Source organism: Oncorhynchus clarkii, unplaced genomic scaffold, assembly GCF_045791955.1.
Source record: "Oncorhynchus clarkii lewisi isolate Uvic-CL-2024 unplaced genomic scaffold, UVic_Ocla_1.0 unplaced_contig_1422_pilon_pilon, whole genome shotgun sequence".
Lineage (NCBI taxonomy): Eukaryota > Metazoa > Chordata > Actinopteri > Salmoniformes > Salmonidae > Oncorhynchus > Oncorhynchus clarkii.
Window position 1 is genome coordinate 1 of NW_027261142.1, and position 25,000 is coordinate 25,000.

The 25,000-nt window shown below is 45.7% G+C and overlaps 1 protein-coding gene across 1 annotated transcript in view; it reads left to right on the top strand.

Annotated features, from left to right (window-relative positions):
- Nucleotides 1–922: 922 nt before the first annotated feature.
- LOC139405215 (transmembrane protein 214-A-like) overlaps nucleotides 923–25,000 on the top strand; it is a 25,048-nt gene continuing 970 nt past the window's right edge. Inside the window, exons 1-13 of the mRNA XM_071147646.1 lie at nucleotides 923–1,026; nucleotides 1,773–1,878; nucleotides 5,209–5,290; nucleotides 7,120–7,221; nucleotides 10,087–10,228; nucleotides 12,090–12,181; nucleotides 12,739–12,787; nucleotides 17,341–17,448; nucleotides 17,942–18,059; nucleotides 18,268–18,364; nucleotides 18,598–18,766; nucleotides 23,697–23,848; nucleotides 24,932–25,000. The exon at nucleotides 24,932–25,000 is cut by the window's right edge and continues 970 nt beyond it. Coding sequence (XP_071003747.1) covers nucleotides 1,003–1,026; nucleotides 1,773–1,878; nucleotides 5,209–5,290; nucleotides 7,120–7,221; nucleotides 10,087–10,228; nucleotides 12,090–12,181; nucleotides 12,739–12,787; nucleotides 17,341–17,448; nucleotides 17,942–18,059; nucleotides 18,268–18,364; nucleotides 18,598–18,766; nucleotides 23,697–23,848; nucleotides 24,932–25,000 — 1,310 coding nt within the window. The 5' untranslated portion in view covers nucleotides 923–1,002. The remainder of the gene's footprint in view (nucleotides 1,027–1,772; nucleotides 1,879–5,208; nucleotides 5,291–7,119; nucleotides 7,222–10,086; nucleotides 10,229–12,089; nucleotides 12,182–12,738; nucleotides 12,788–17,340; nucleotides 17,449–17,941; nucleotides 18,060–18,267; nucleotides 18,365–18,597; nucleotides 18,767–23,696; nucleotides 23,849–24,931) is intronic.

The window sequence follows — 25,000 nt, forward strand, 5'->3', positions numbered from 1 at the left end:
TTATCTATGGAAGACATGAACGGTAAAATAACGAAGGAACCCCTTTCAAGTTCAGCCGCAAGTTATTACAGGAATTATAACGCGTTGACTATTTCTCTCTAAACCATATACCTTTGACTATTATGAGCCTGCTGCTGCCTACCACCCCTCAGTCAGACTGCTCTATCAAATATCAAATCATAGACTTAACTATAAACACACAGAAATACGAGCCTTAGGTCAAATCCGGAAACTATCACCTCGAAAACAAAATGTTTATTCCGTTCTGTATTTTATCTAACAGAGGGCATCCATGAGTCTAAATATTCCTGTTACATTGCACAACCTTTAATGCTATCTCATAATTACGTAAAATTCTGGCAAATTAGTTGGCAACGAGCAAGGCGGCCCAAACTGCTGCATATATACTGACTCTGCGTGCAATGAATGCAAGAGAAGTGACACAATTTCACCTGGTTAATATTGCCTGCTAACCTGGATTTCTTTTAGCTAAATATGCAGGTTTAAAAATATATACTTGTGTGTATTGATTTTAAGAAAGGCATTGATGTTTATGGTTAAGTACACATTGGAGCAACGACAGTCGTTGATTGTTTTTTATAAAATAAGTTTAATGCTAGCTAGCAACTTACCTTTGCTTACTGCATTCGCGTAACAGGCAGTCTCCTCGTGGAGTGCAATGTAATCAGGTGGTTAGAGCGTTGGACTAGTTAACTGTAAGGTTGCAAGATTGGATCCCCCAAGCTGACAAGGATAAAAATCTGAGGCAGAACGTTCCTAGGCCGTCATTGAAAATAAGAATGTGTTCTTAACTGACTTGCCTAGTTAAATAAAGGTGTAGAAAGAAAAAAAATCTGTGCTAATTAATCGGCCATTCCGATTAATCGGTCGACCTCTAGTAGGGTATACAGTCAACTTAAAGCTGACTCTCCTGTCTCTGTAGGAGAGCCTCTCCATGGTTACCGGGTGTGTATCCAGGCCATCCTTCAAGACAAGCCCAGAATGGCTACACAGAACCTTCCTGATGTGAGTGTCCATCCATCCCAGTGCCCTGTGTGTGTGTGTCTGATATTAAGAAAATATTACATTTTGTGTGCTCTGATTGGTCTCATACTGACCAATCAAATGCCCCCCCCCCTCGCTCAAATACAGATTGCTTTATTGGCATGAACTACAATTAGTAGACAATTAGTAGATATTACCACAGAAATCCAGTTCATATCAGTGGTTGTAATATTAGTACACATAATCATGTATAGAGATACAACACTACTGCTGTTGTATTGGGGAACCATGGATACAGGTACAACACTACTGCAACAGTAGTAGTAGGTGTTGTACCTGTATCCGTGGTTCCCCAATACAACATCAGTAGTGTTGTACCTGTATCCATGGTTCCCCAATACAACAGTAGTAGTAGTAGGTGTTGTACCTGTATCCATGGTTCCCCAATACAACAGCAGTAGTACTGTTGTACCTGTATCCATGGTTCTCCAATACAACATAAGTAGTGTTGTACCTGTATCCATGGTTCCCCAATCTGTTGTATTGGGGAACCATGGATACAGGTACAACACTACTGCTGTTGTATTGGGGAACCATGGATACAGTTACAACAGTACTACTGCTGCTGCTGTTTTGGAATCTTCAGTCAATGTTTAATTAAATACGATTTATTAAAAGAATGGCTAAACATACATGGATGATGGTTACACTAAGTTATATACAATGTCTATCCTCTATCCTCTCTCTCTCGCTCGCTCTTTTTCTAGTATCTGGAGTTGTTGCGGTCAGTTCAGAACCGTCCGGTCAAGTGTCTGACAATCATGTGGTCTCTGGGACAAGCTGGCTACTACGACCTCAGCCAGGGGCTACGAGGTGACACACACACTGCACATGTACACACCCAGGCCAGGATTCAATCTAAGGTGTCTCATATCAAATGTTATTTGTCTCATGCAGTGAATACAACAGGTGGAGACCTTACTTACAAGATGATAATAATGGTGCTGGAGGGGGATGGCTGCGGTTTTACCAACTGTGCCATTTTGCTTGTTTTTTTCCCACATTATTTTGAACTCATTTTGTACATAATGTTGCTGCTACCGTCTCTTATGACCGAAAAGAGCTTCTGGATTACTCACGTCAAACTGGACTTTTCTTTAATGAGTCCGACGCGAAGGATATACTGCTTTGTCAAGAGAAGGCCCAAATCGGCGTTAAAGGGGGAGGAGGTCGCGGTGCCTTGTAAGAATTAGCCGACAAGTAGGTTAACCACCACTACCGTCTGTATTATTGGACAACATGCAATTGTTGGAAAATAAACCGGATGATCTATGATTTAAGACTTCCCTACCAACGGGACATTAAACTGTAATATATGTTTCACCGAGACGTGGCTGAACGACAACATGGATAACCTAGAGCTGGCTGGCTTCTCCGTGCATCGGCCGGACAGAGCAGCTCTGTCTGGTAAGAAGAGGTGCAGGTTGTATCTGGTTGTCAATAACTGCTGGTATGCGATGTCTAATATTAAAGAAGTCTCGAGGTATTGCTTGCCTGAAGTAGAGTACCTAATGATAAGCGGCAGACCACACAATCTACCAAGAGAGATCTCATCTATATTATTCATAGCCGTCTATTTGCAACCACAAACGGATGCTGGCAATCTCAGTCAAACTTAAATCCGTTTTACCTCATTTCTACCAACATGTCACGTGCAACCAGAGGAGACAAAAAACTCTAGACCACCTTTACTCCACACAGAGACACATATAAAGCTTGCCTTCCATTTGGCGAATCTGACGGTAATTCTATCCTCCTGATTACAAGCAAAAACTAAAGCAGGAAGTACCAGTGATGCGCTCAATACGGAAGTGGTCAGATGACGCAGATGCTACGCTACAGGACTGTTTTGCAGCACAGACTGGAATATGTTCTGGGATTCATCCAATGTTGTTGAGTATACCACTTCAGTCACCGGTTTCATCAGTAAGTGTATCGACAACATTGTACGTACGGTCACTGTGGGGACATTTCCCAACCAGAAGCCATGGATTACAGACATCTGCACCGAGCAAAAGGCTAGAGCAGCCGCTTTCACGGAGCGAGACACTAATCCGGACGTTTATAAGAAATCCCGCTATGTCCTCCGATGAACCATCAAACAGGCAAAGCGGCTCTGATGCTCGTCGGATGTGGCAAGGCTTGAAAAATATTAGGGACTACAAAGGGAAACCCAGCCGTGAGCTGCCCAGTGACGCGAGCCTACCAGATGAGCTCAATGTCTTCAGGGCAAGCAACACTAAAGCATGCATGAGAGCACCAGCTGTTCCGGACGACTGTGTGATCACGCTCTCCATAGCTGGTGTGAGCAAGACCTTTTTTAAACAGGTCAACATTCACAAAGCCGCAGGGCCCTACGGATTACCAGGACATGCACTCAAAGCATGCGCGGACCAACTGGCAAGTGTCGTCACTGATATTTTCAACCTCTCCCTGACCGAGTCTGTAATGTCTACATGTTTCAAACAGACCACTATAGCCCCTGGGCCCAAGAAAGCGAAGTTAACCAGCCTAAATGATTACAGACCCGTAAGCACTCACGTCTATAGCCATGAAGTGCTTTGAAAGGCTGGTCATGGCTCACATCAACACTATGTTGGAAACCCAAGACCCATTCCAAATTCGCATTCCGCCCCAACCAATCCACAGATGACGCAATGTCAATCGCATTTCTCCCTGCCCTTTCCCACCTGGACAAAACTAACATCTATGTGAGAATGCTATTCATTGACTACAACTCAGCATTCAACACCATAGTGCCCTCAAAGCTCATCGCTAAGCTAAGGGCTCTGGGACTAAACACCTCCCTCCGCAACTGGATTCTAGACTTCCTGACGGGCCGCCCCCAGATGGTGAGGGTAGGAACAACACATCCCCCCCACAATTTTTGGAGCCTTCCTCTGAAACCGCCTTGTATATAGGTCCTGGATGTCAGGAAGTTTGGCCCCAGTGATGTACTGGGTTGTACGCAGTACCCTCTGCAGGTAGCCTAGTGGTTAGCGTTGGGCCAGTAACCGTGAAAGGTTGCTGGATCGAATCCCCGAGCTGAGAAGACTAAAGTCATTCTGCCCCTGAGCAAGGAAGTTAACTCACTGTTCCCCGGGTGCTGAAGACATGAATGTCGATTTAAGGCAGCCCTCCGCAACTCTGATTCAGAGGGGTTGGGTTAAACTTGCCCTAAACTTAATTCAGTTGTACAAATGACTAGGCATCCCCCCCCCTTACCCTTACTTTCAGATGCCGAAGTGTTGCCATACCTGGCAGTGATGGGGATCCCGAGTGGCGCTGCGGTCTAAGGCACTGCATCTCAATGCTAGAGGCGTCACTACAGACCCTGGTTCAATTCCAGGGTGTATGACAACCGGCTGTGATTGGGAGTCCCATAGGGCGGCGCACAATTGGCCCAGCGTCGTTAGGGTTTGGCCGGGGTAGGCAGTCATTGTAAAAAATAATTTGTTCTTAACTGACTTGCCTAGTTAATACAATAAATGATGCAACTGGTCAGGATGCTCTCGATGGTGCAGCTGTAGAACTTTTTGAGGATCCTGAGGGGTAATAGGTTTTGTCGTGCCCTCTTCACGACTGTATCTTGGTGTGTTTGGACCATGATAGTTTGTTTATGATGTGGACACCAAGGAACTTGAAGCTCTCATGAGCTCTCACTTGAAGCTCCACTGCAGCCCCGTTGATGTTAATGGGGGTCCTTTACCTTTAGTCCACAATCATCTCCTTTGTCTTGCTCACATTGAGGGAGAAGTTGTTGTCCTGGCAGTGACAATTTCCCTATAGGCTGTCAAATCGTTGTCGGTGATCAGGCCTACCACTGTTGTAGTCAGCAAACTTAATGATTGTGTTGGAGTCATGTGTGGCCATGCAGTCATGAGTGAACAGGGAGTACAGAAGGGGACTGAGCACACACTCCTGAGGGGCCCCAGTGTTGAGGATCAGTGTGGCGGATGTGGTGTTGCCTACCCTTACCACCTGGGGGCGGCCTGTCAGGGTGTCCAGGATCCAGTTTCAGAAGGATGTGTTTAGTCCCAGAGTCCTTAGCTTAATGATGAGCTATACGGGCACTATGGTGTTTGAACGCTGAGCTGTAGGCAACAATCTTCTCACCTTAAGGATTAACTGTGTGTGTTGCAGTATGGCTGGGTATCATGCTGCCAGTCCTGGGGGTGAAGGCCCTGTCGTCCTACGCCATCGCATACTTGGAGAGACTACTGCTGTAAGTACCTGACCTCTAACCCCTACCCTACCTGGGGAGACTGCTGCTGTAAGTACCTGACCTCTAACCCCTACCCTACCTGGGGAGACTGCTGCTGTAAGTACCTGACCTCTAACCCCTACCCTACCTGAAGAGACTGCTGCTGTAAATACCTGACCTCTAACCCCTACCCGGAGAGACTGCTGCTGTAAATACCTGAGCTCTAACCCCTACCCAAAGAGACTGCTGCTGTAAATACCTGAGCTCTAACCCCTACCCGGAGAGACTGCTGCTGTAAATACCTGAGCTCTAACCCCTACCCAGAGAGACTGCTGCTGTAAATACCTGAGCTCTAACCCCTACCCTACCCGGAGAGACTGCTGCTGTAAATACCTGACCTCTAACCCCTACCCTACCCGGAGAGACTGCTGCTGTAAATACCTGAGCTCTAACCCCTACCCTACCCGGAGAGACTGCTGCTGTAAATACCTGAGCTCTAACCCCTACCCTACCTGGAGAGACTGCTGCTGTAAACACCTGACCTCTAACCCCTACCCTATCTGGGGAGACTGCTGCTGTAAATACCTGACCTCTAACCCCTACCCTACCTGGGGAGACTGCTGCTGTAAATACCTGACCTCTAACCCCTACCCTACCTGGGGAGACTGCTGCTGTAAATACCTGACCTCTAACCCCTACCCTACCTGGGGAGACTGCTGCTGTAAATACCTGACCTCTAACCCCTACCCTACCTGGGGAGACTGCTGCTGTAAATACCTGACCTCTAACCCCTACCCTACCTGGGGAGACTGCTGCTGTAAATACCTGACCTCTAACCCCTACCCTACCTGGGGAGACTGCTGCTGTAAATACCTGACCTCTAACCCCTACCCTACCTGGGGAGACTGCTGCTGTAAATACCTGACCTCTAACCCCTACCCTACCTGGGGAGACTGCTGCTGTAAATACCTGACCTCTAACCCCTACCCTACCTGGGGAGACTGCTGCTGTAAATACCTGACCTCTAACCCCTACCCTACCTGGGGAGACTGCTGCTGTAAATACCTGACCTCTAACCCCTACCCTACCTGGGGAGACTGCTGCTGTAAATACCTGACCTCTAACCCCTACCCTACCTGGGGAGACTGCTGCTGTAAATACCTGACCTCTAACCCCTACCCTACCTGGGGAGACTGCTGCTGTAAATACCTGACCTCTAACCCCTACCCTACCTGGGGAGACTGCTGCTGTAAATACCTGACCTCTAACCCCTACCCTACCTGGGGAGACTGCTGCTGTAAATACCTGACCTCTAACCCCTACCCTACCTGGGGAGACTGCTGCTGTAAATACCTGACCTCTAACCCCTACCCTACCTGGGGAGACTGCTGCTGTAAATACCTGACCTCTAACCCCTACCTGGGGAGACTGCTGCTGTAAATACCTGACCTCTAACCCCTACCCTACCTGGGGAGACTGCTGCTGTAAATACCTGACCTCTAACCCCTACCCTACCTGGGGAGACTGCTGCTGTAAATACCTGACCTCTAACCCCTACCTGGGGAGACTGCTGCTGTAGTATAGACAAGGGCCCAATCCCCAATGGACCCGACACCCTATGCACGTGTGGAGATTTGTATTGGCAGAGGCAATAATGGTTAAACTTCCATCTACCAAGCCCATCAGAGGGCAGAGTGGAGCTGTTACCATATTGATCATCTGAGCTCAACAAATGTTTAAGGGTCATGGGGTTAAGGGGTCGATAGGGGACAGTTGGAGGTGTGGCTGGGTTGAACTTCAATATTACACTGTACTTTGTTTTTGTAAAATGCTGTTTTTGTGTTCTCCAGGCTCCATGTTAACCTGACTAAAGGTTTTGGGGTCATGGGACCTAAAGACTTCTTCCCTCTGCTGGACTTCGCCTACATGCCAAAGAATGCCCTGTCACCAAGGTAACGCACACAAGACGCCTGACTGTCTGAATGCCCTGTCACCCAGGTAACACACACACATAGACGCCTGACTGTCTGAATGCCCTGTCACCCAGGTAACACACATAGACGCCTGACTGTCTGAATGCCCTGTCACCCAGGTAACACACATAGACGCCTGACTGTCTGAATGCCCTGTCACCCAGGTAACACACACACATAGACGCCTGACTGTCTGAATGCCCTGTTACCCAGGTAACACACATAGACGCCTGACTGTCTGAATGCCCTGTCACCCAGGTAACACACACACATAGACGCCTGACTGTCTGAATGCCCTGTCACCCAGGTAACACACACACATAGACGCCTGACTGTCTGAATGCCCTGTCACCCAGGTAACACACACACATAGACGCCTGACTGTCTGAATGCCCTGTCACCCAGGTAACACACATAGACGCCTGACTGTCTGAATGCCCTGTCACCCAGGTAACACACATAGATGCCTGACTGTCTGAATGCCCTGTCACCCAGGTAACACACATAGATGCCTGACTGTCTGAATGCCCTGTCACCCAGGTAACACACATAGACGCCTGACTGTCTGAAGCAGAATAACTATGTAGATTATCATCACCAATAGGAGACAGTCTAAAGCAGAATAACTATGCAGCGTAACTATGTAGATTATCATCACCAATAGGAGGCAGTCTAAAGCAGAATAACTATGTAGCTTATCCTCACCAATAGGAGACAGTCTAAAGCACCTTAACTATGTAGATTATCATCACCAATAGGAGACAGTCTAAAGCAGCAGGTTAACTATGTAGATTATCATCACCAATAGGAGACAGTCTAAAGCAGAATAACTATGTAGATTATCATCACCAATAGGAGACAGTCTAAAGCAGCAGTATAACTATGTAGATTATCCTCACCAATAGGAGACAGTCTAAAGCAGAATAACTATGTAGATTATCATCACCAATAGGAGACAGTCTAAAGCAGCAGTATAACTATGTAGATTATCCTCACCAATAGGAGACAGTCTAAAGCAGCAGTATAACTATGTAGATTATCCTCACCAATAGGAGACAGTCTAAAGCAGAATAACTATGTAGATTATCACCACCAATAGGAGACAGTCTAAAGCAGAATAACTATGTAGATAATCATCACCAATAGGAGACAGTCTAAAGCAGCAGTATAACTATGTAGATTATCATCACCAATAGGAGACAGTCTAAAGCAGAATAACTATGTAGATTATCATCACCAATAGGAGACAGTCTAAAGCAGAATAACTATGTAGATTATCATCACCAATAGGAGACAGTCTAAAGCAGAATAACTATGTAGATTATCCTCACCAATAGGAGACAGTCTAAAGCAGAATAACTATGTAGATTATCATCACCAATAGGAGACAGTCTAAAGCAGCAGAATAACTATGTAGATTATCATCACCAATAGGAGACAGTCTAAAGCAGAATAACTATGTAGATTATCATCACCAATAGGAGACAGTCTAAAGCAGAATAACTATGTAGATTATCATCACCAATAGGAGACAGTCTAAAGCAGAATAACTATGTAGATTATCCTCACCAATAGGAGACAGTCTAAAGCAGAATAACTATGTAGATTATCATCACCAATAGGAGACAGTCTAAAGCAGCAGTATAACTATGTAGATTATCCTCACCAATAGGAGACAGTCTAAAGCAGAATAACTATGTAGATTATCACCACCAATAGGAGACAGTCTAAAGCAGCAGCAGCATGTCTTAGACCGCTGTGATACAGCCTGGGATGGAACCGGGTCTGTAGTGCTGTAGTCTCTTAGATCGCTGTGATCCAGCCTGGGATGGAACCGGGTCTGTAGTGCTGTAGTCTCTTAGATCGCTGTGATACAGCCTGGGATGGAACCGGGTCTGTAGTGCTGTAGTCTCTTAGATCGCTGTGATACAGCCTGGGATGGAACCGGGTCTGTAGTGCTGTAGTCTCTTAGATCGCTGTGATACAGCCTGGGATGGAACCGGGTCTGTAGTGCTGTAGTCTCTTCGACCGCTGTGATCCAGCCTGGGATGGAACCGGGTCTGTAGTGCTGTAGTCTCTTAGATCGCTGTGATACAGCCTGGGATGGAACCGGGTCTGTAGTGCTGTAGTCTCTTAGATCGCTGTGATACAGCCTGGGATGGAACCGTGTCTGTAGTGATGTAGTCTCTTAGACCACTGCTCCACTTGGGAGGCCTCCAGTAGTCGTTAGGGACCAGTCTGTAGCCAGCAGTTACAGGACTAGAGGCTACGATCAATTATTTCCCATTTATTTGTTAATTGTTTTTGTTTTTTAATAGTGACCTTTTGAACAACATAAAAGGTCAGTAGGCTATGTATTTGACCAAACATTTTGAAGCAACAGAGCAATCATGAAAAGTATGAGGAATAATAACAGTGATCCTAGCAATGCTTTTCCTCCGACTTGGACACTTTTTCGCTCCGTTGTTTGAAGTCACCATGAAAATGTTTAGAGGTAACTTGTCTCTGCAGGATACATATTTGATGGAAAGAGATGGCTGATTTGGTCTACTTGCCAAGCAGAGCTGTTTTATCAAGACACAATTGTCTGTTGTAATTGTCAATTGTAATGACAAATTTCCCAAAGGATCATGATGATTTTCTGGTAAAAAGTGGGGGCGCAAAAGTATTTGTTTTGGTGTGCTCCGTTACTCCGGCGCCTATGCTCACACCCGTCTCCCAGGCAACGCCATACCAATTTACCTCTCTTCACATTTCACTGAAATAAAACCAAATGTTTAGTGATAGTTGGGGCTCGGTTAAAAAAAAAAAAAAGTTTTATTGTGTGTGTGTGTGTCTGCGTAGCCTCCAGGAGCAGCTGTGTCGTCTGTACCCTCGTCTGAAAGTGTTGGCTTTTGGGGCGAAGCCCGAGATGAGCCTCCACACCTACCTGCCCTCCTTCCTGTCCCGGGCTACGCCCCACTGCCCTGAAGAAATGAAGAGAGAGGTAATACACAGGGCACCTGGGAAGTATTCTGACCCCTTTTCCACATTTTGTTAAGTTACAGCCTTATTCTAAAATGGATTAAATACATTTTTTTCCCTCATCAATCTACACACAATACCCCACAATGACAAAGCAAAACCAGGTTTTTAGACATTTTTTGCAAATGTATTCAAAAATAAAGACACCTTATTTGCATAAATATTCAGACCATTTACTATGAGACTTGAAATTGATCTCAGGTGCATCCTGTTTCCATTGATCATCCTTGAGAGGTTTCTACAGCTTGATTGGAGTCAACCTGTGGTAAATTAAATTGATTGGACATGATTTGGAAAGACACACCTGTCTATATAAGGTCCCACAGTTGACAGTGCACGTCAGAACAAAAACCAAGTCATTTTGGGGTGGCAGGTAGCCTAGTGGTTAGAGTTTTTGGCCAGTGATTGAATCCCAGAGTTGACAAGGTAAAAATCAGTTCTGCCCCAGAACAGGCAGTTAACCCACTGTTCCTAGGCCGTCATTGTAAATAAGAATTTGTTGTTAACTGACTTGCCTGGTTAAATAAAGGTAAAACAAATGAGGTCATAGGAATTATCCGTAGAGCTCCGAGACAGGATTGTGTCGAGGCATAGATCTGGGAAAGGGTTCCAAAACATTTCTGCAGCGTTGAAGGTCCTGAAGAACACAGTGGCCTCCATCATTATTAAAATTAGCCACCCGTTGCCTTGATGACAGCTTTGCACACTCTTGGCATTCTGTCAACCAGTTTCATGAGGAATGCTTTTCCAACAGTCTTGAAGGAGTTCCCACATATGCTGAGCACTTGTTTGCTGCTTTTCCTTCACTCTGCAGTTCAATTAATCCCAAACGATCTCAATTGGGTTGAGGTCGGGTGATTGTGGAGGACAGGTCATCTGATAAAGCACTCCATCACTCTCAAATAGCCCTTAAACAACCTGGAGGTGTTTTGGGTCATTGTCCTTTTGAAAAACAAATGACAGTCCCACTCAGCCCAAACCAGATGGCATGACATATCGCTGCAGAATGCTGTGGTAGCCATGCTGGTTAAGTGTGCCTTGAATTCTAAATAAACCACTGGCAGTGTCACCAGCAAAGCACCATCACATCACCTCCTCCATGCTTCACAGTGAGAACCACACATGCGGAGATCATCTGTTCACCTACTCTGCATCTCAGACACAGCGGTTGGAACCAAAAATCTCAAATTTGGTCTCATTAGACTAAAGGACAGATTTCCACCGGTCTAATGTCCATTGCTTGTGTTTCTTGGCCCAAGCAGGTCTTTTATTATTGGTGTCCTTTTGGTAGTGTTTTCTTTGCAGCAATTCAGTCTCCACTGAACAGTTGATGTTGAGATGTGTCTGTTGTTTGAACTCTGCAATTCCTGAGGCTGGCAACTCTACTGAACATATCCTCTGCAGCAGAGGTAACTCTGGGTCTTCCTTTCCTGTGGCGGTGAGAGCCAGTTTCATCATAGCACTTGAGGATTTTTGCGACTGCACAGGAAGAAACTTAAAGTTCTTAAAATTTTCCAGATTGAAATGTTCCAGATTCCAGACCTTCATGTCTTAAAGTAATGATGGACTGTCGTTTCTCTCAGCTTTTTTGATCTGTTCTTGCCAAAATATGGACTTGGACTTCTACCAAATAGGGCAACACAATGCCACAGATGTTTTGAGTGGTCACTGTGAACGCTGTAACATATTATATATCCAGTCTGATAAGATTTAGAAAAGTGTCTTCAACAAATAACATACACCAAATGTTTTAAAATAATCATTCAAAGAATTTGTATGGTTAATGGATAGTGTCATGTTCAATACCTTACTCCTCTGTCTAGTTGCTGAGCTCCATGACGGAGTGTCTCTCTGTGGACCATCAGAGTCTGGGGGTGTGGAGACAGCTCTACACCAAACACTTACCACAGTCCAGGTACAACACACACACCGCTCAGAGTCTGGGGGTGTGGAGACAGCTCTACACCAAACACTTACCACAGTCCAGGTACAACACACACACCGCTCAGAGTCTGGGGGTGTGGAGACGGCTCTACACCAAACACTTACCACAGTCCAGGTACAACACACACACCGCTCAGAGTCTGGGGGTGTGGAGACAGCTCTACACCAAACACTTACCACAGTCCAGGTACAACACACACACCGCTCAGAGTCTGGGGGTGTGGAGACGGCTCTACACCAAACACTTACCACAGTCCAGGTACAACACACACACCGCTCAGAGTCGGGGTGTGGAGACAGCTCTACACCAAACACTTACCACAGTCCAGGTACAACACACACACCGCTCAGAGTCTGGGGGTGTGGAGACAGCTCTACACCAAACACTTACCACAGTCCAGGTACAACACACACACCGCTCAGAGTCTGGGGGACAGCTGGATATATAACACCAGTCCAGGTGAATACATGTTTTAAGCAACCAGTCTGAAGTAGTGTGCTATAATAAATCTGTCTCTCTGTCTCTAGTCTGCTGTTAAACCATCTACTGAAGTCCTGGAACACCCTACCACCCAAGGTACAATATAACCGTGGTTTCTGCCTCTGTCCCATCTCAATGATGTGTACTGGCTCAGGATTGGCTGGGAGGAAATTAAGTTAATTCTTGGGGAACAATGGCCACATTCAGTTTACTGTCGGCATCATCATATCCAGTCAATTGTAGTTGGATGGTGGTGTCCTTTACATCAGGTCAGTTTGCCTACTACTACAGACATGGTATTGTTGTGATGTCATTGTGTGGTTAAATGTCAACATTCTATCATTAATGAACTAGAGGAGATCAGAGAATTTGATCCCGATTTGATGACCCTCAGCTATCCTCCAATCACATTAGACTAATAGTAAAACGTAAGTTAATTTATACATTAAGATTGTAAACATTGTAACATTGGGCAGTCTTATGGAATACATGTAATTCATTATAAACCTATACACCTTATTGCATTTTTACCAGCAGTCAATGGGATCACATCACACAAGGAGTTCTCACCTTTCAAACTTCCCTCCAGGGAACGCTGTAGCATATTATATATCCAGCCAGTAAGAGCCAGTTCATTGTGAACGCTGTAGCATATTATATATCCAGCCAGTAAGAGCCAGTTCATTGTGAACGCTGTAGCATATTATATATCCAGCCAGTAAGAGCCAGTTCATTGTGAACGCTGTAGCATATTATATATCCAGCCAGTAAGAGCCAGTTCATTGTGAACGCTGTAGCATATTATATATCCAGCCAGTAAGAGCCAGTTCATTGTGAACGCTGTAGCATATTATATATCCAGCCAGTAAGAGCCAGTTCATTGTGAACGCTGTAGCATATTATATATCCAGCCAGTAAGAGCCAGTTCATTGTGAACGCTGTAGCATATTATATATCCAGCCAGTAAGAGCCAGTTCATTGTGAACGCTGTAGCATATTATATATCCAGCCAGTAAGAGCCAGTTCATTGTGAACGCTGTAGCATATTATATATCCAGCCAGTAAGAGCCAGTTCATTGTGAACGCTGTAGCATATTATATATCCAGCCAGTAAGAGCCAGTTCATTGTGAACGCTGTAGCATATTATATATCCAGCCAGTAAGAGCCAGTTCATTGTGAACGCTGTAGCATATTATATATCCAGCCAGTAAGAGCCAGTTCATTGTGAACGCTGTAGCATATTATATATCCAGCCAGTAAGAGCCAGTTCATTGTGAACGCTGTAGCATATTATATATCCAGCCAGTAAGAGCCAGTTCATTGTGAACGCTGTAGCATATTATATATCCAGCCAGTAAGAGCCAGGTCATTGTGAACGTTGTAGCATATTATATATCCAGCCAGTAAGAGCCAGTTCATTGTGAACGCTGTAACATATTATATATCCAGTAAGAGCCAGTTCATTGTGAACGCTGTAGCATATTATATATCCAGCCAGTAAGAGCCAGTTCATTGTGAATGATGTAACATATTATATATCCAGTAAGAGCCAGGTCATTGTGAACGCTGTAGCATATTATATATCCAGTAAGAGCCAGGTCATTGTGAAAGCTGTAGCATATTATATATCCAGCCAGTAAGAGCCAGGTCATTGTGAACGCTGTAGCATATTATATATCCAGTAAGAGCCAGGTCATTGTGAACGCTGTAGCATATTATATATCCAGTAAGAGCCAGGTCATTGTGAACGCTGTAGCATATTATATATCCAGTAAGAGCCAGTTCATTGTGAATGCTGTAGCATATTATATATCCAGCCAGTAAGAGCCAGGTCATTGTGAACGCTGTAGCATATTATATATCCAGTAAGAGCCAGTTCATTGTGAACGCTGTAGCATGTCATATATCCAGCCAGTAAGAGCCAGTTCATTGTGAACGCTGTAGCATATTATATATCCAGCCAGTAAGAGCCAGTTCATTGTGAACGCTGTAACATATTATATATCCAGCCAGTAAGAGCCAGTTCATTGTGAACGCTGTAGCATATTATATATCCAGCCAGTAAGAGCCAGTTCATTGTGAACGCTGTAGCATATTATATATCCAGTAAGAGCCAGGTCATTGTGAACGCTGTAACATATTATATATCCAGTAAGAGCCAGTTCATTGTGAACGCTGTAACATATTATATATCCAGCCAGTAAGAGCCAGTTCATTGTGAACGCTGTAGCATATTATATATCCAGCCAGTAAGAGCCAGTTCATTGTGAACGCTGTAGCATATTATATATCCAGCCAGTAAGAGCCAGTTCATTGTGAACGCTGTAGCATATTATATATCCAGCCAGTAAGAGCCAGTTCATTGTGAACGCTGTAGCATATTATATATCCAGCCAGTAAGAGCCAGTTCATTGTGAACGCTGTAGCATATTATATATCCAGCCAGTAAGAGCCAGTTCATTGTGAACGCTGTAGCATATTATATATCCAGCCAGTAAGAGCCAGGTCATTGTGAACGTTGTAGCATATTATATATCCAGCCAGTAAGAGCCAGTTCATTGTGAACGCTGTAACATATTATATATCCAGTAAGAGCCAGTTCATTGTGAACGCTGTAGCATATTATATATCCAGCCAGTAAGAGCCAGTTCATTGTGAATGATGTAACATATTATATATCCAGTAAGAGCCAGGTCATTGTGAACGCTGTAGCATATTATATATCCAGTAAGAGCCAGGTCATTGTGAAAGCTGTAGCATATTATATATCCAGCCAGTAAGAGCCAGGTCATTGTGAACGCTGTAGCATATTATATATCCAGTAAGAGCCAGGTCATTGTGAACGCTGTAGCATATTATATATCCAGTAAGAGCCAGGTCATTGTGAACGCTGTAGCATATTATATATCCAGTAAGAGCCAGTTCATTGTGAATGCTGTAGCATATTATATATCCAGCCAGTAAGAGCCAGGTCATTGTGAACGCTGTAGCATATTATATATCCAGTAAGAGCCAGTTCATTGTGAACGCTGTAGCATGTCATATATCCAGCCAGTAAGAGCCAGTTCATTGTGAACGCTGTAGCATATTATATATCCAGCCAGTAAGAGCCAGTTCATTGTGAACGCTGTAACATATTATATATCCAGCCAGTAAGAGCCAGTTCATTGTGAACGCTGTAGCATATTATATATCCAGCCAGTAAGAGCCAGTTCATTGTGAACGCTGTAGCATATTATATATCCAGTAAGAGCCAGGTCATTGTGAACGCTGTAACATATTATATATCCAGTAAGAGCCAGTTCATTGTGAACGCTGTAACATATTATATATCCAGTAAGAGCCAGGTCATTGTGAACGCTGTAGCATATTATATATCCAGTAAGAGCCAGGTCATTGTGAACGCTGTAGCATATTATATATCCAGTAAGAGCCAGTTCATTGTGAAAGCTGTAGCATATTATATATCCAGCCAGTAAGAGCCAGGTCATTGTGAACGCTGTAGCATATTATATATCCAGCCAGTAAGAGCCAGTTCATTGTGAATGCTGTAGCATATTATATATCCAGTAAGAGCCAGGTCATTGTGAACGCTGTAGCATATTATATATCCAGTAAGAGCCAGGTCATTGTGAACGCTGTAGCATATTATATATCCAGAAAGAGCCAGTTCATTATGGACTGGGGCAGGGACTGGGGCTGGGGCAGGGGCTGGGACTGTTTCATACTACAGTGAATTTAGGGGTTTGTATTTATTATGGATTCCCATTAGTTCCTGCCAAGGCAGGGGACCAGAGGAGAATGATAAACAGCACTCAGGGGACCAGAGGAGAATGATAAACAGCATTCAGGGGACCAGAGGAGAATGATAAACAGCACTCAGGGGACCAGAGGAGAATGATAAACAGCATTCAGGGGACCAGAGGAGAATGATAAACAGCACTCAGGGGACCAGAAGAGAATGATAAACAGCATTCAGGGGACCAGAGGAGAATGATAAACAGCATTCAGGGGACCAGAGGAGAATGATAAACAGCATTCAGGGGACCAGAGGAGAATGATAAACAGCACTCAGGGGACCAGAGGAGAATGAGGTTTCAACCATACACCAGATATAAACCAAAATAAATATACTTTTTTATGAAGTCAAAAACACGTCATGAAGAATACTTCTTAATCTGGATGTGGTCTGGTTATATGATGTCCCGACCAAATTTCAACCAGTAAAAGACGTCTTTATCACATATTCCCACTGGGACTAGTTTCATCTGGACAAACAAATGGTTGCTTAGCAACCAGACAACAATGTGATCTATGGAGAAAGAATTGTTCCAATATTTGGAGGATAGCTGTGAGGGTTTATCGAATCTGGACCAAATCCTCTGATCCCTAAGGCATTAATAACAGAATTGTATGTTTTTCAATCTTCAAATATAAAACAGTCTCTTTGGCAAATGACACCATGGGACCTTAGTCCAGGGCTAAGAAAAGGCCTGAAGGAGTGGAACGTTTGCTAAACAGACTGGTACGCAGACTAGTTTAGGGCTGCTTGTCCTCCACTGCTGAAAGTGGAGCGATAAGACTTGGTTTTTATTGAAATTGTGTTGTATTATAGTTTGTTAATAAAGCTTTATTGTGTTTCTGGTAGTTGCGCGGTTGGCTGCAGGAGACTGTCCAGTCATTCAGAGTGACCAATGAGGAGCTGAGAGACACTGCTAACTCTACTGACCTACAGGACTGTAACAAGCTCTGTCACGTGAGATACAACACTTCATTTACAAACAGAAATCACAAAGCAGCAACCTTCAGAATGCCTTTAAAAAGGGCTAAAAGCTTTTAGGAAACATTTAAATAAGACTAGCACTCCCCTTCTAATTCTTCTGCCTGGCTTCCCCCTACCCCTCCTACCTCGCTTCCCCCTACCCCCCTCCTACCTCGCTTCTCCCTACCCCGCTTCCCTCTACCCCTCCTACCTCGCTTCCCCCTACCCCCCTCCTACCTCGCTTTTCCCTACCCCGCTTCCCTCTACCCCCTCCCTACATCGCTTCCCCCTACCCCTTCTGCCTGGCTTCTCGCTTCCCCCTACCCCCTCCCTACCTCGCTTCCCCCTACCCCCCTCCTACATCGCTTCCCCCTACCCCCCTCCTACATCGCTTCCCCCTACCCCCTCCTGTCCTGCCTGTCCTCTCTCCTGCCTGTCCTCTCTCCTGCCTGTCCTCTCTCCTGCCTGTCCTCTCTCCTGTCTGTAGTGTCTCCAGTTGAAGATGTCAGGACGAGGTTTCCCCTGGTCCAGACTCTTTATGGCTTTACTGGTGTTTGCTGCCGGGTTCATTACACACGACATCCGATCCCGTGGCTCCTTCACAGGTAACACACACACACACACACACACACACCACACACCACACACGCACCACACACGCACCACACACGCACCACACGCACCACACGCACCACACGCACCACACGCACCACACACACCACACACACCACACACACCACACACACCACACACACCACACACGCACACAGACAGTTCCTATGCAACTGTTAACCAATCTGACTGTGTGTGTAGACTCCACCACAGCAAGCTATCTCCACAGTTCAGGGGTGATGGGAGTGTCTCAACAGGCCTGGAACAAAGTCACCCTCTACTCACAACAGGGCTTCAGGTAACCTCAAACCCCTGACTAACCCAGAGCTGGGAAGTCATGTTTGCTCATCAGAATATCTCTGAGGACGAGCCGCATTTATAAATGACTTTAATGAATTTGTCGGGTAGTTATTTAAAAATATACGTCCATTATCATTTGTGTTCTTTAAGGCTTTAGACATTCTCTGTGTAGACTGAAGTCATTTTGTATCCAAAATAACAATTCACCTGGAATCATTTTGTCCCGTGTAGCTGGCTGGATACCAACACTCCCTACTACTACTCAGAGTGTGTACGTGTGTTGAGTCCGGTACTGGAGCAGACCTGGGAGAGAACTAAAGATGCTGCCATCTACATCTCACAACTCACAACACAACTCATTAACTGGATCAATCACAACACACCCCTACTAGTAGAATGGGTAAGACACACACATTGTTGTATTGTTTGTGGTGTTGATACCGTTTGGTGGTGAGTGTGTTGATACTGTTTGGTGGTGAGTGTGGTGAATGTGTTGATACCGTTTGGTGGTGAGTGTGTTGATACCGTTTGGGGGTGAGTGTGTTGATACCGTTTGGGGGTGAGTGTGTTGATACCGTTTGGTGAGTGTGTTGATGCCGTTTGATGGTGAGTGTGTTGATGCCGTTTGGTGGTGAGTGTGTTGATGCCGTTTGGTGGTGAGTGTGTTGATGCCGTTTGGTGGTGAGTGTGTTGATGCCGTTTGGTGGTGAGTGTGTTGATGCCGTTTGGTGGTGAGTGTGGTGATGCCGTTTGGTGGTGAGTGTGGTGATGCCGTTTGGTGGTGAGTGTGGTGATGCCGTTTGGTGGTGAGTGTGGTGATGCCGTTTGGTGGTGAGTGTGGTGATGCCGTTTGGTGGTGAGTGTGTTGATGCCGTTTGGTGGTGAGTGTGTTGATGCCGTTTGGTGGTGAGTGTGTTGATGCCGTTTGGTGGTGAGTGTGTTGATGCCGTTTGGTGGTGAGTGTGTTGATGCCGTTTGGTGGTGAGTGTGTTGATGCCGTTTGGTGGTGAGTGTGTTGATGCCGTTTGGTGGTGAGTGTGTTGATGCCGTTTGGTGGTGAGTGTGTTGATGCCGTTTGGTGGTGAGTGTGGTGATGCCGTTTGGTGGTGAGTGTGGTGATGCCGTTTGGTGGTGAGTGTGGTGATGCCGTTTGGTGGTGAGTGTGGTGATGCCGTTTGGTGGTGAGTGTGGTGATGCCGTTTGGTGGTGAGTGTGGTGATGCCGTTTGGTGGTGAGTGTGGTGATGCCGTTTGGTGGTGAGTGTGGTGATGCCGTTTGGTGGTGAGTGTGGTGATGCCGTTTGGTGGTGAGTGTGGTGATGCCGTTTGGTGGTGAGTGTGGTGATGCCGTTTGGTGGTGAGTGTGGTGATGCCGTTTGGTGGTGAGTGTGGTGATGCCGTTTGGTGGTGAGTGTGGTGATGCCGTTTGGTGGTGAGTGTGGTGATGCCGTTTGGTGGTGAGTGTGGTGATGCCGTTTGGTGGTGAGTGTGGTGATGCCGTTTGGTGGTGAGTGTGTTGATGCCGTTTGGTGGTGAGTGTGTTGATGCCGTTTGGTGGTGAGTGTGTTGATGCCGTTTGGTGGTGAGTGTGTTGATGCCGTTTGGTGGTGAGTGTGTTGATGCCGTTTGGTGGTGAGTGTGTTGATGCCGTTTGGTGGTGAGTGTGGTGATGCCGTTTGGTGGTGAGTGTGGTGATGCCGTTTGGTGGTGAGTGTGGTGATGCCGTTTGGTGGTGAGTGTGGTGATGCCGTTTGGTGGTGAGTGTGGTGATGCCGTTTGGTGGTGAGTGTGGTGATGCCGTTTGGTGGTGAGTGTGTTGATGCCGTTTGGTGGTGAATGTGTTGAATGTGTTGATACCGTTTGGTGGTGAATGTGTTGATACCGTTTGGTGGTGAATGTGTTGATACCGTTTGGTGGTGAGTGTGGTGAATGTGTTGATACCGTTTGGTGGTGAATGTGTTGATACCGTTTGGTGGTGAATGTGTTGATACCGTTTGGTGGTGAATGTGTTGATACCGTTTGGTGGTGAATGTGTTGATACCGTTTGGTGGTGAATTTGTTGATACCGTTTGGTGGTGAATGTGTTGATACCGTTTGGTGGTGAATGTGTTGATACCGTTTGGTGGTGAATGTGTTGATACCGTTTGGTGGTGAATGTGTTGATACCGTTTGGTGGTGAGTGTGTTGATACCGTTTGGTGGTGAGTGTGTTGATACCGTTTGGTGGTGAGTGTGTTGATACCGTTTGGTGGTGAGTGTGTTGATACCGTTTGGTGGTGAGTGTGTTGATACCGTTTGGTGGTGAGTGTGTTGATACCGTTTGGTGGTGAGTGTGTTGATGCCGTTTGTTGGTGAATGTGTTGATACTGTTTGTGGTGAATGTGTTGAAGGCCATGAGTCCCAGCTCCGCAAAATGTTAAAGGCATACTTCAGGATTTTGACAATGAAGCTCTGATGATTTCATAGATACCAATTTGAATGTCTCAGCATCCAGTATGAAGGACATTGGAGGTAGTTTTGCGATCTAATGTTAACTAGTGTTAGCCAAATGACTGGTAGTCTACCAGAACATTCCATACACTTCCAGTCATTGTCCTGACTTGTTAAACTCTGACCCCCTCTGGTGGCAATTTCTAAACTACACAGAATATTGAATACTACCCTCTAGAGGTCGACCAATTATGATTTTTCAATACCGATTATTGGAGGACCAAAAAATGCCAATAACGATTAATCGGACAATTAAAAAATAAATAATAATAATAATAATACATTTTTTACATGTATTTGTAATAATGACAATTACAACAATACTGAATGAATACTTATTTTAACTTAATATAATACATCAATAAAATAAATTTAGCCTCAAGTAAATAATGAAACATGTTCAATTTGGTTTAAATAATGCAAAAACAAAGTGTTGGAGAAGAAAGTAAAAGTGCAATATGTGCCATGTAAGAAAGCTAACGTTTAAGTTCCTTGCTCAGAACATGAGAACATATGAAAGCTGGTGGTTCCTTTTAACATGAGACTTCAATATTCCAAGGTAAGAGGTTTTTAGTTTGTAGTTAATATAGTATTTATAGGACTATTTCTCTCTATACCATTTGTATTTCATGTACCTTTGACTATTTGATGTTCTTATAGGCACTTTAGTATTTCCAGTGTAACAGTTTAGCTTCCGTCCCTCTCCTCGCTCCTACCTGGGCTCGAACCAGGAACACATCGACCACAGCCATCACATCGAAGCAGCGTTAGCCATGCGGAGCAAGGGGAACAACTACTCCGTCTCAGAGCGAGTGACGTTTGAAACGTTATTAGCGCGCACCCCGCTAACTAGCTAGACATTTCACATCGGTTACACCAGCCTCATCTCTGGAGTTGATAGGCTTGAAGTCATAAACAGCTCAATGCTTGAAGCACAGCGAAGAGCTGCTGGCAAAACGCACTAAAGTGCTGTTTGAATGAATGCTTACGAGCCTGCTGCTGCCTTCCCTCGCTCAGTCAGACCACTCTATCAAATCAGACTTAATTATAACATAATAACACACAGAAATACGAGCCTTAGGTCATTAATATGGTCGAATCCGGAAACTATAATTTAAAAAACAAAACGTTTATTATTTCAGTGAAATACGGAACCGTTCGGTATTTTTTCTAACAGAGGGCATCCATGAGTCTAAATATTCCTGTTACATTGCACAACCTTTAATGTTATCTCATAATTACGTAAAATTCTGGCAAATTAGTTGGCAACGAGCAAGGCGGCCCAAACTGTTGCATATACCCTGACTCTGCGTGCAATGAACACAAGAGAAATAACAATTTCACCTGGTTAATATTGCCTGCTAACCTGGATTTCTTTTAGCTAAATATGCAGGTTTAAAAATATATACTTCTGTGTATTGATTTTAAGAAAGGCATGGGTGTTTATGGTTCGGTACAGTCGTCCAACTTTTGCGATTATATGCAACGCAGGACATGCTAGATAAACTAGTAATAACAACAACCATGTGTAGTTAACTTGTGATTATGATTGATTGTTTTTTTTATAAGAAGTTTAATGCTAACTAGCATCTTACCTTGGCTTCTTACTGCATTTGCGTAACAGGCAGGCTCCTCGTGGAGTGCAACGAGAGGCAGGTGGTTATAACGTAGGACTAGTTAACTGTAAGGTTGCAAGATTGAATCCCCGAGCTGACAAGGTAAAAATCTGTCCTGCCCCTGAACAAGGCAGTTAACCCACCGTTCCTAGGCCGTCATTGAAAATAAGAATGTGTTCTTAACTGACTTGCCTAGTTAAATAAAGGTGTAAAAATCGGTGTCGAAAAATACAGATTTCCGATAGTTATGAAAACTTGAAATGGACCCTAATTAATCGGCCATTCCGATTAATCGGTTGACCTCTACTTACCTCACATGACACAGAATATTGTATATTTGTATATTAAGTACATTTCAGTTTAAATACTACGTCCTACCAACACATGCTGTGGGATTCTGAAACAATGTGACTAATACTATTCCAAAATTATAAAAAATTCAAAAATTAAATAAAATAATCTCTGGGGACCTAGATAACAAGGAGGACATCTGACTCTGGGGACCTAGATAACAAGGAGGACATCTGACTCTGGGGACCTAGATAACAAGGAGGACATCTGACTCTGGGGACCTAGATAACAAGGAGGACATCTGACTCTGGGGACCTAGATAACAAGGAGGACATCTGACTCTGGGGACCTAGATAACAAGGAGGACATCTGACTCTGGGCTTCATTGGTGCCAGTATGTTGCCTACTGACAGCAGGCTGGTTTAAAAAAAGGTTCCATACATGGGCAGCCTGGCTGTATGGAGAGAGTGGGGGGAATGGGGCAGCCTGGCTGTATGGAGAGAGTGGGGGGAATGGGGCAGCCTGGCTGTATGGAGAGAGTGGGGGGAATGGGGCAGCCTGGCTGTATGGAGAGAGTGGGGGGAATGGGGCAGCCTGGCTGTATGGAGAGAGTGGGGGGAATGGGGCAGCCTGGCTGAATGGAGAGAGTGGGGGGAATGGGGCAGCCTGGCTGTATGGAGAGAGTGGGGGGAATGGGGCAGCCTGGCTGTATGGAGAGAGTGGGGGGAATGGGGCAGCCTGGCTGTATGGAGAGAGTGGGGGGAATGGGGCAGCCTGGCTGTATGGAGAGAGTGGGGGGAATGGGGCAGCCTGGCTGTATGGAGATAGTGGGGGGAATGGGGCAGCCTGGCTGTATGGAGAGAGTGGGGGGAATGGGGCAGCCTGGCTGTATGGAGAGAGTGGGTGGAATGTTCATTGTGTTGTCTGTTCTCCAGCTGAGTTCCAGCACCCCGGACAGTGTGTTTCTGCTGATAGACTATCTGAAGCAGCTGTTACTGTTCCTCCATACCAACTACCTGCTGCCAGCTCTCTCACACGCCTCCCATCTAATAGTACAGGCCTGGACGGCACTGCAGGACTCCTGCAGGTAGGTACCCCTCCCATCTAAAAGTACAGGATCTATACCCGGTCTGATCTGAGTGAGGGAAGCAGCAGAAAAGTCATTTATTTTAATCTATTTAATTAACCGGAGCTGATAAAGTGCGAGAGGAGAGAGAGGGGTGGCGCTCTAGAAGGCGGGGGAGGGGCCGTACTGACAGGGGTGGCGCTCTAGAAGGCGGGGGAGGGGCCGTACTGACACATCGAGGAGGGAGAAGAGTGGTGCTCTAGAAGGCGGGGGAGGGGCTGTACTGACACGCTCCACTCTGGTGAAAAGCAAGAGCAGCAGCATAAATACAAATCTCTCTCTCTGTCTACTGCAGCAGTCGGGTTCGGATCTGTACGGGCCCTTCAGACAAGTCAGTTAGAATTACACAGAACCAAGACCCGTGAAAATCATATCAGATCCAACCCAGAACATTATTTAGAATTCTGGATACAGGTGGATCCAGACCCCCCCGGGTCACCGGGACTCGGGTACAGGTGGATCCGGACCCCCTCGTGTCACCGGGTCTCGGGTACAGGTGGATCCGGACCCCCTCGGGTCACCGGGACTCGGGTACAGGTGGATCCGGACCCCCTCGGGTCACCAGGACTTGGGTACAGGTGGTTCCGGACCCCCTCGGGTCACCGGGACTCGGGTACAGGTGGTTCCGGACCCCCTCGGGTCACCGGGACTCGGGTACAGGTGGTTCCGGACCCCCTCGGGTCACTGGGACTCGGGTACAGGTGGTTCCGGACCCCCCTTGGGTCTCGGGTAGAGGTTGATCCAGACCCCACCGGGTCTCGGGTACAGGTGGATCCGGACCCCCTTGGGTCTCGGGTAGAGGTTGATCCAGACCCCACCGGATCTCGGGTACAGGTGGATCCGGACCCCCTTGGGTCACCGGGTCTCGGGTACAGGTGGATCCATGAAGACCTCTAATATCAATACATTTGTATAAATGACCAAAGTTACGATAGATTGCCATATCGCTTCTGTTAATTATTCAGTAAATGTGTTTAATAGTGGTGTGATTGTTCCTGGGTATCTGTATTCATTCTGTATTCATTCCGTCTGTCTGTGTTCCAGTGGGGAGGTGTCTGTATCATGTCTCCAGACCTACGCCCTCTCTCTGACCAACTCTACCTGGCTCCTGCT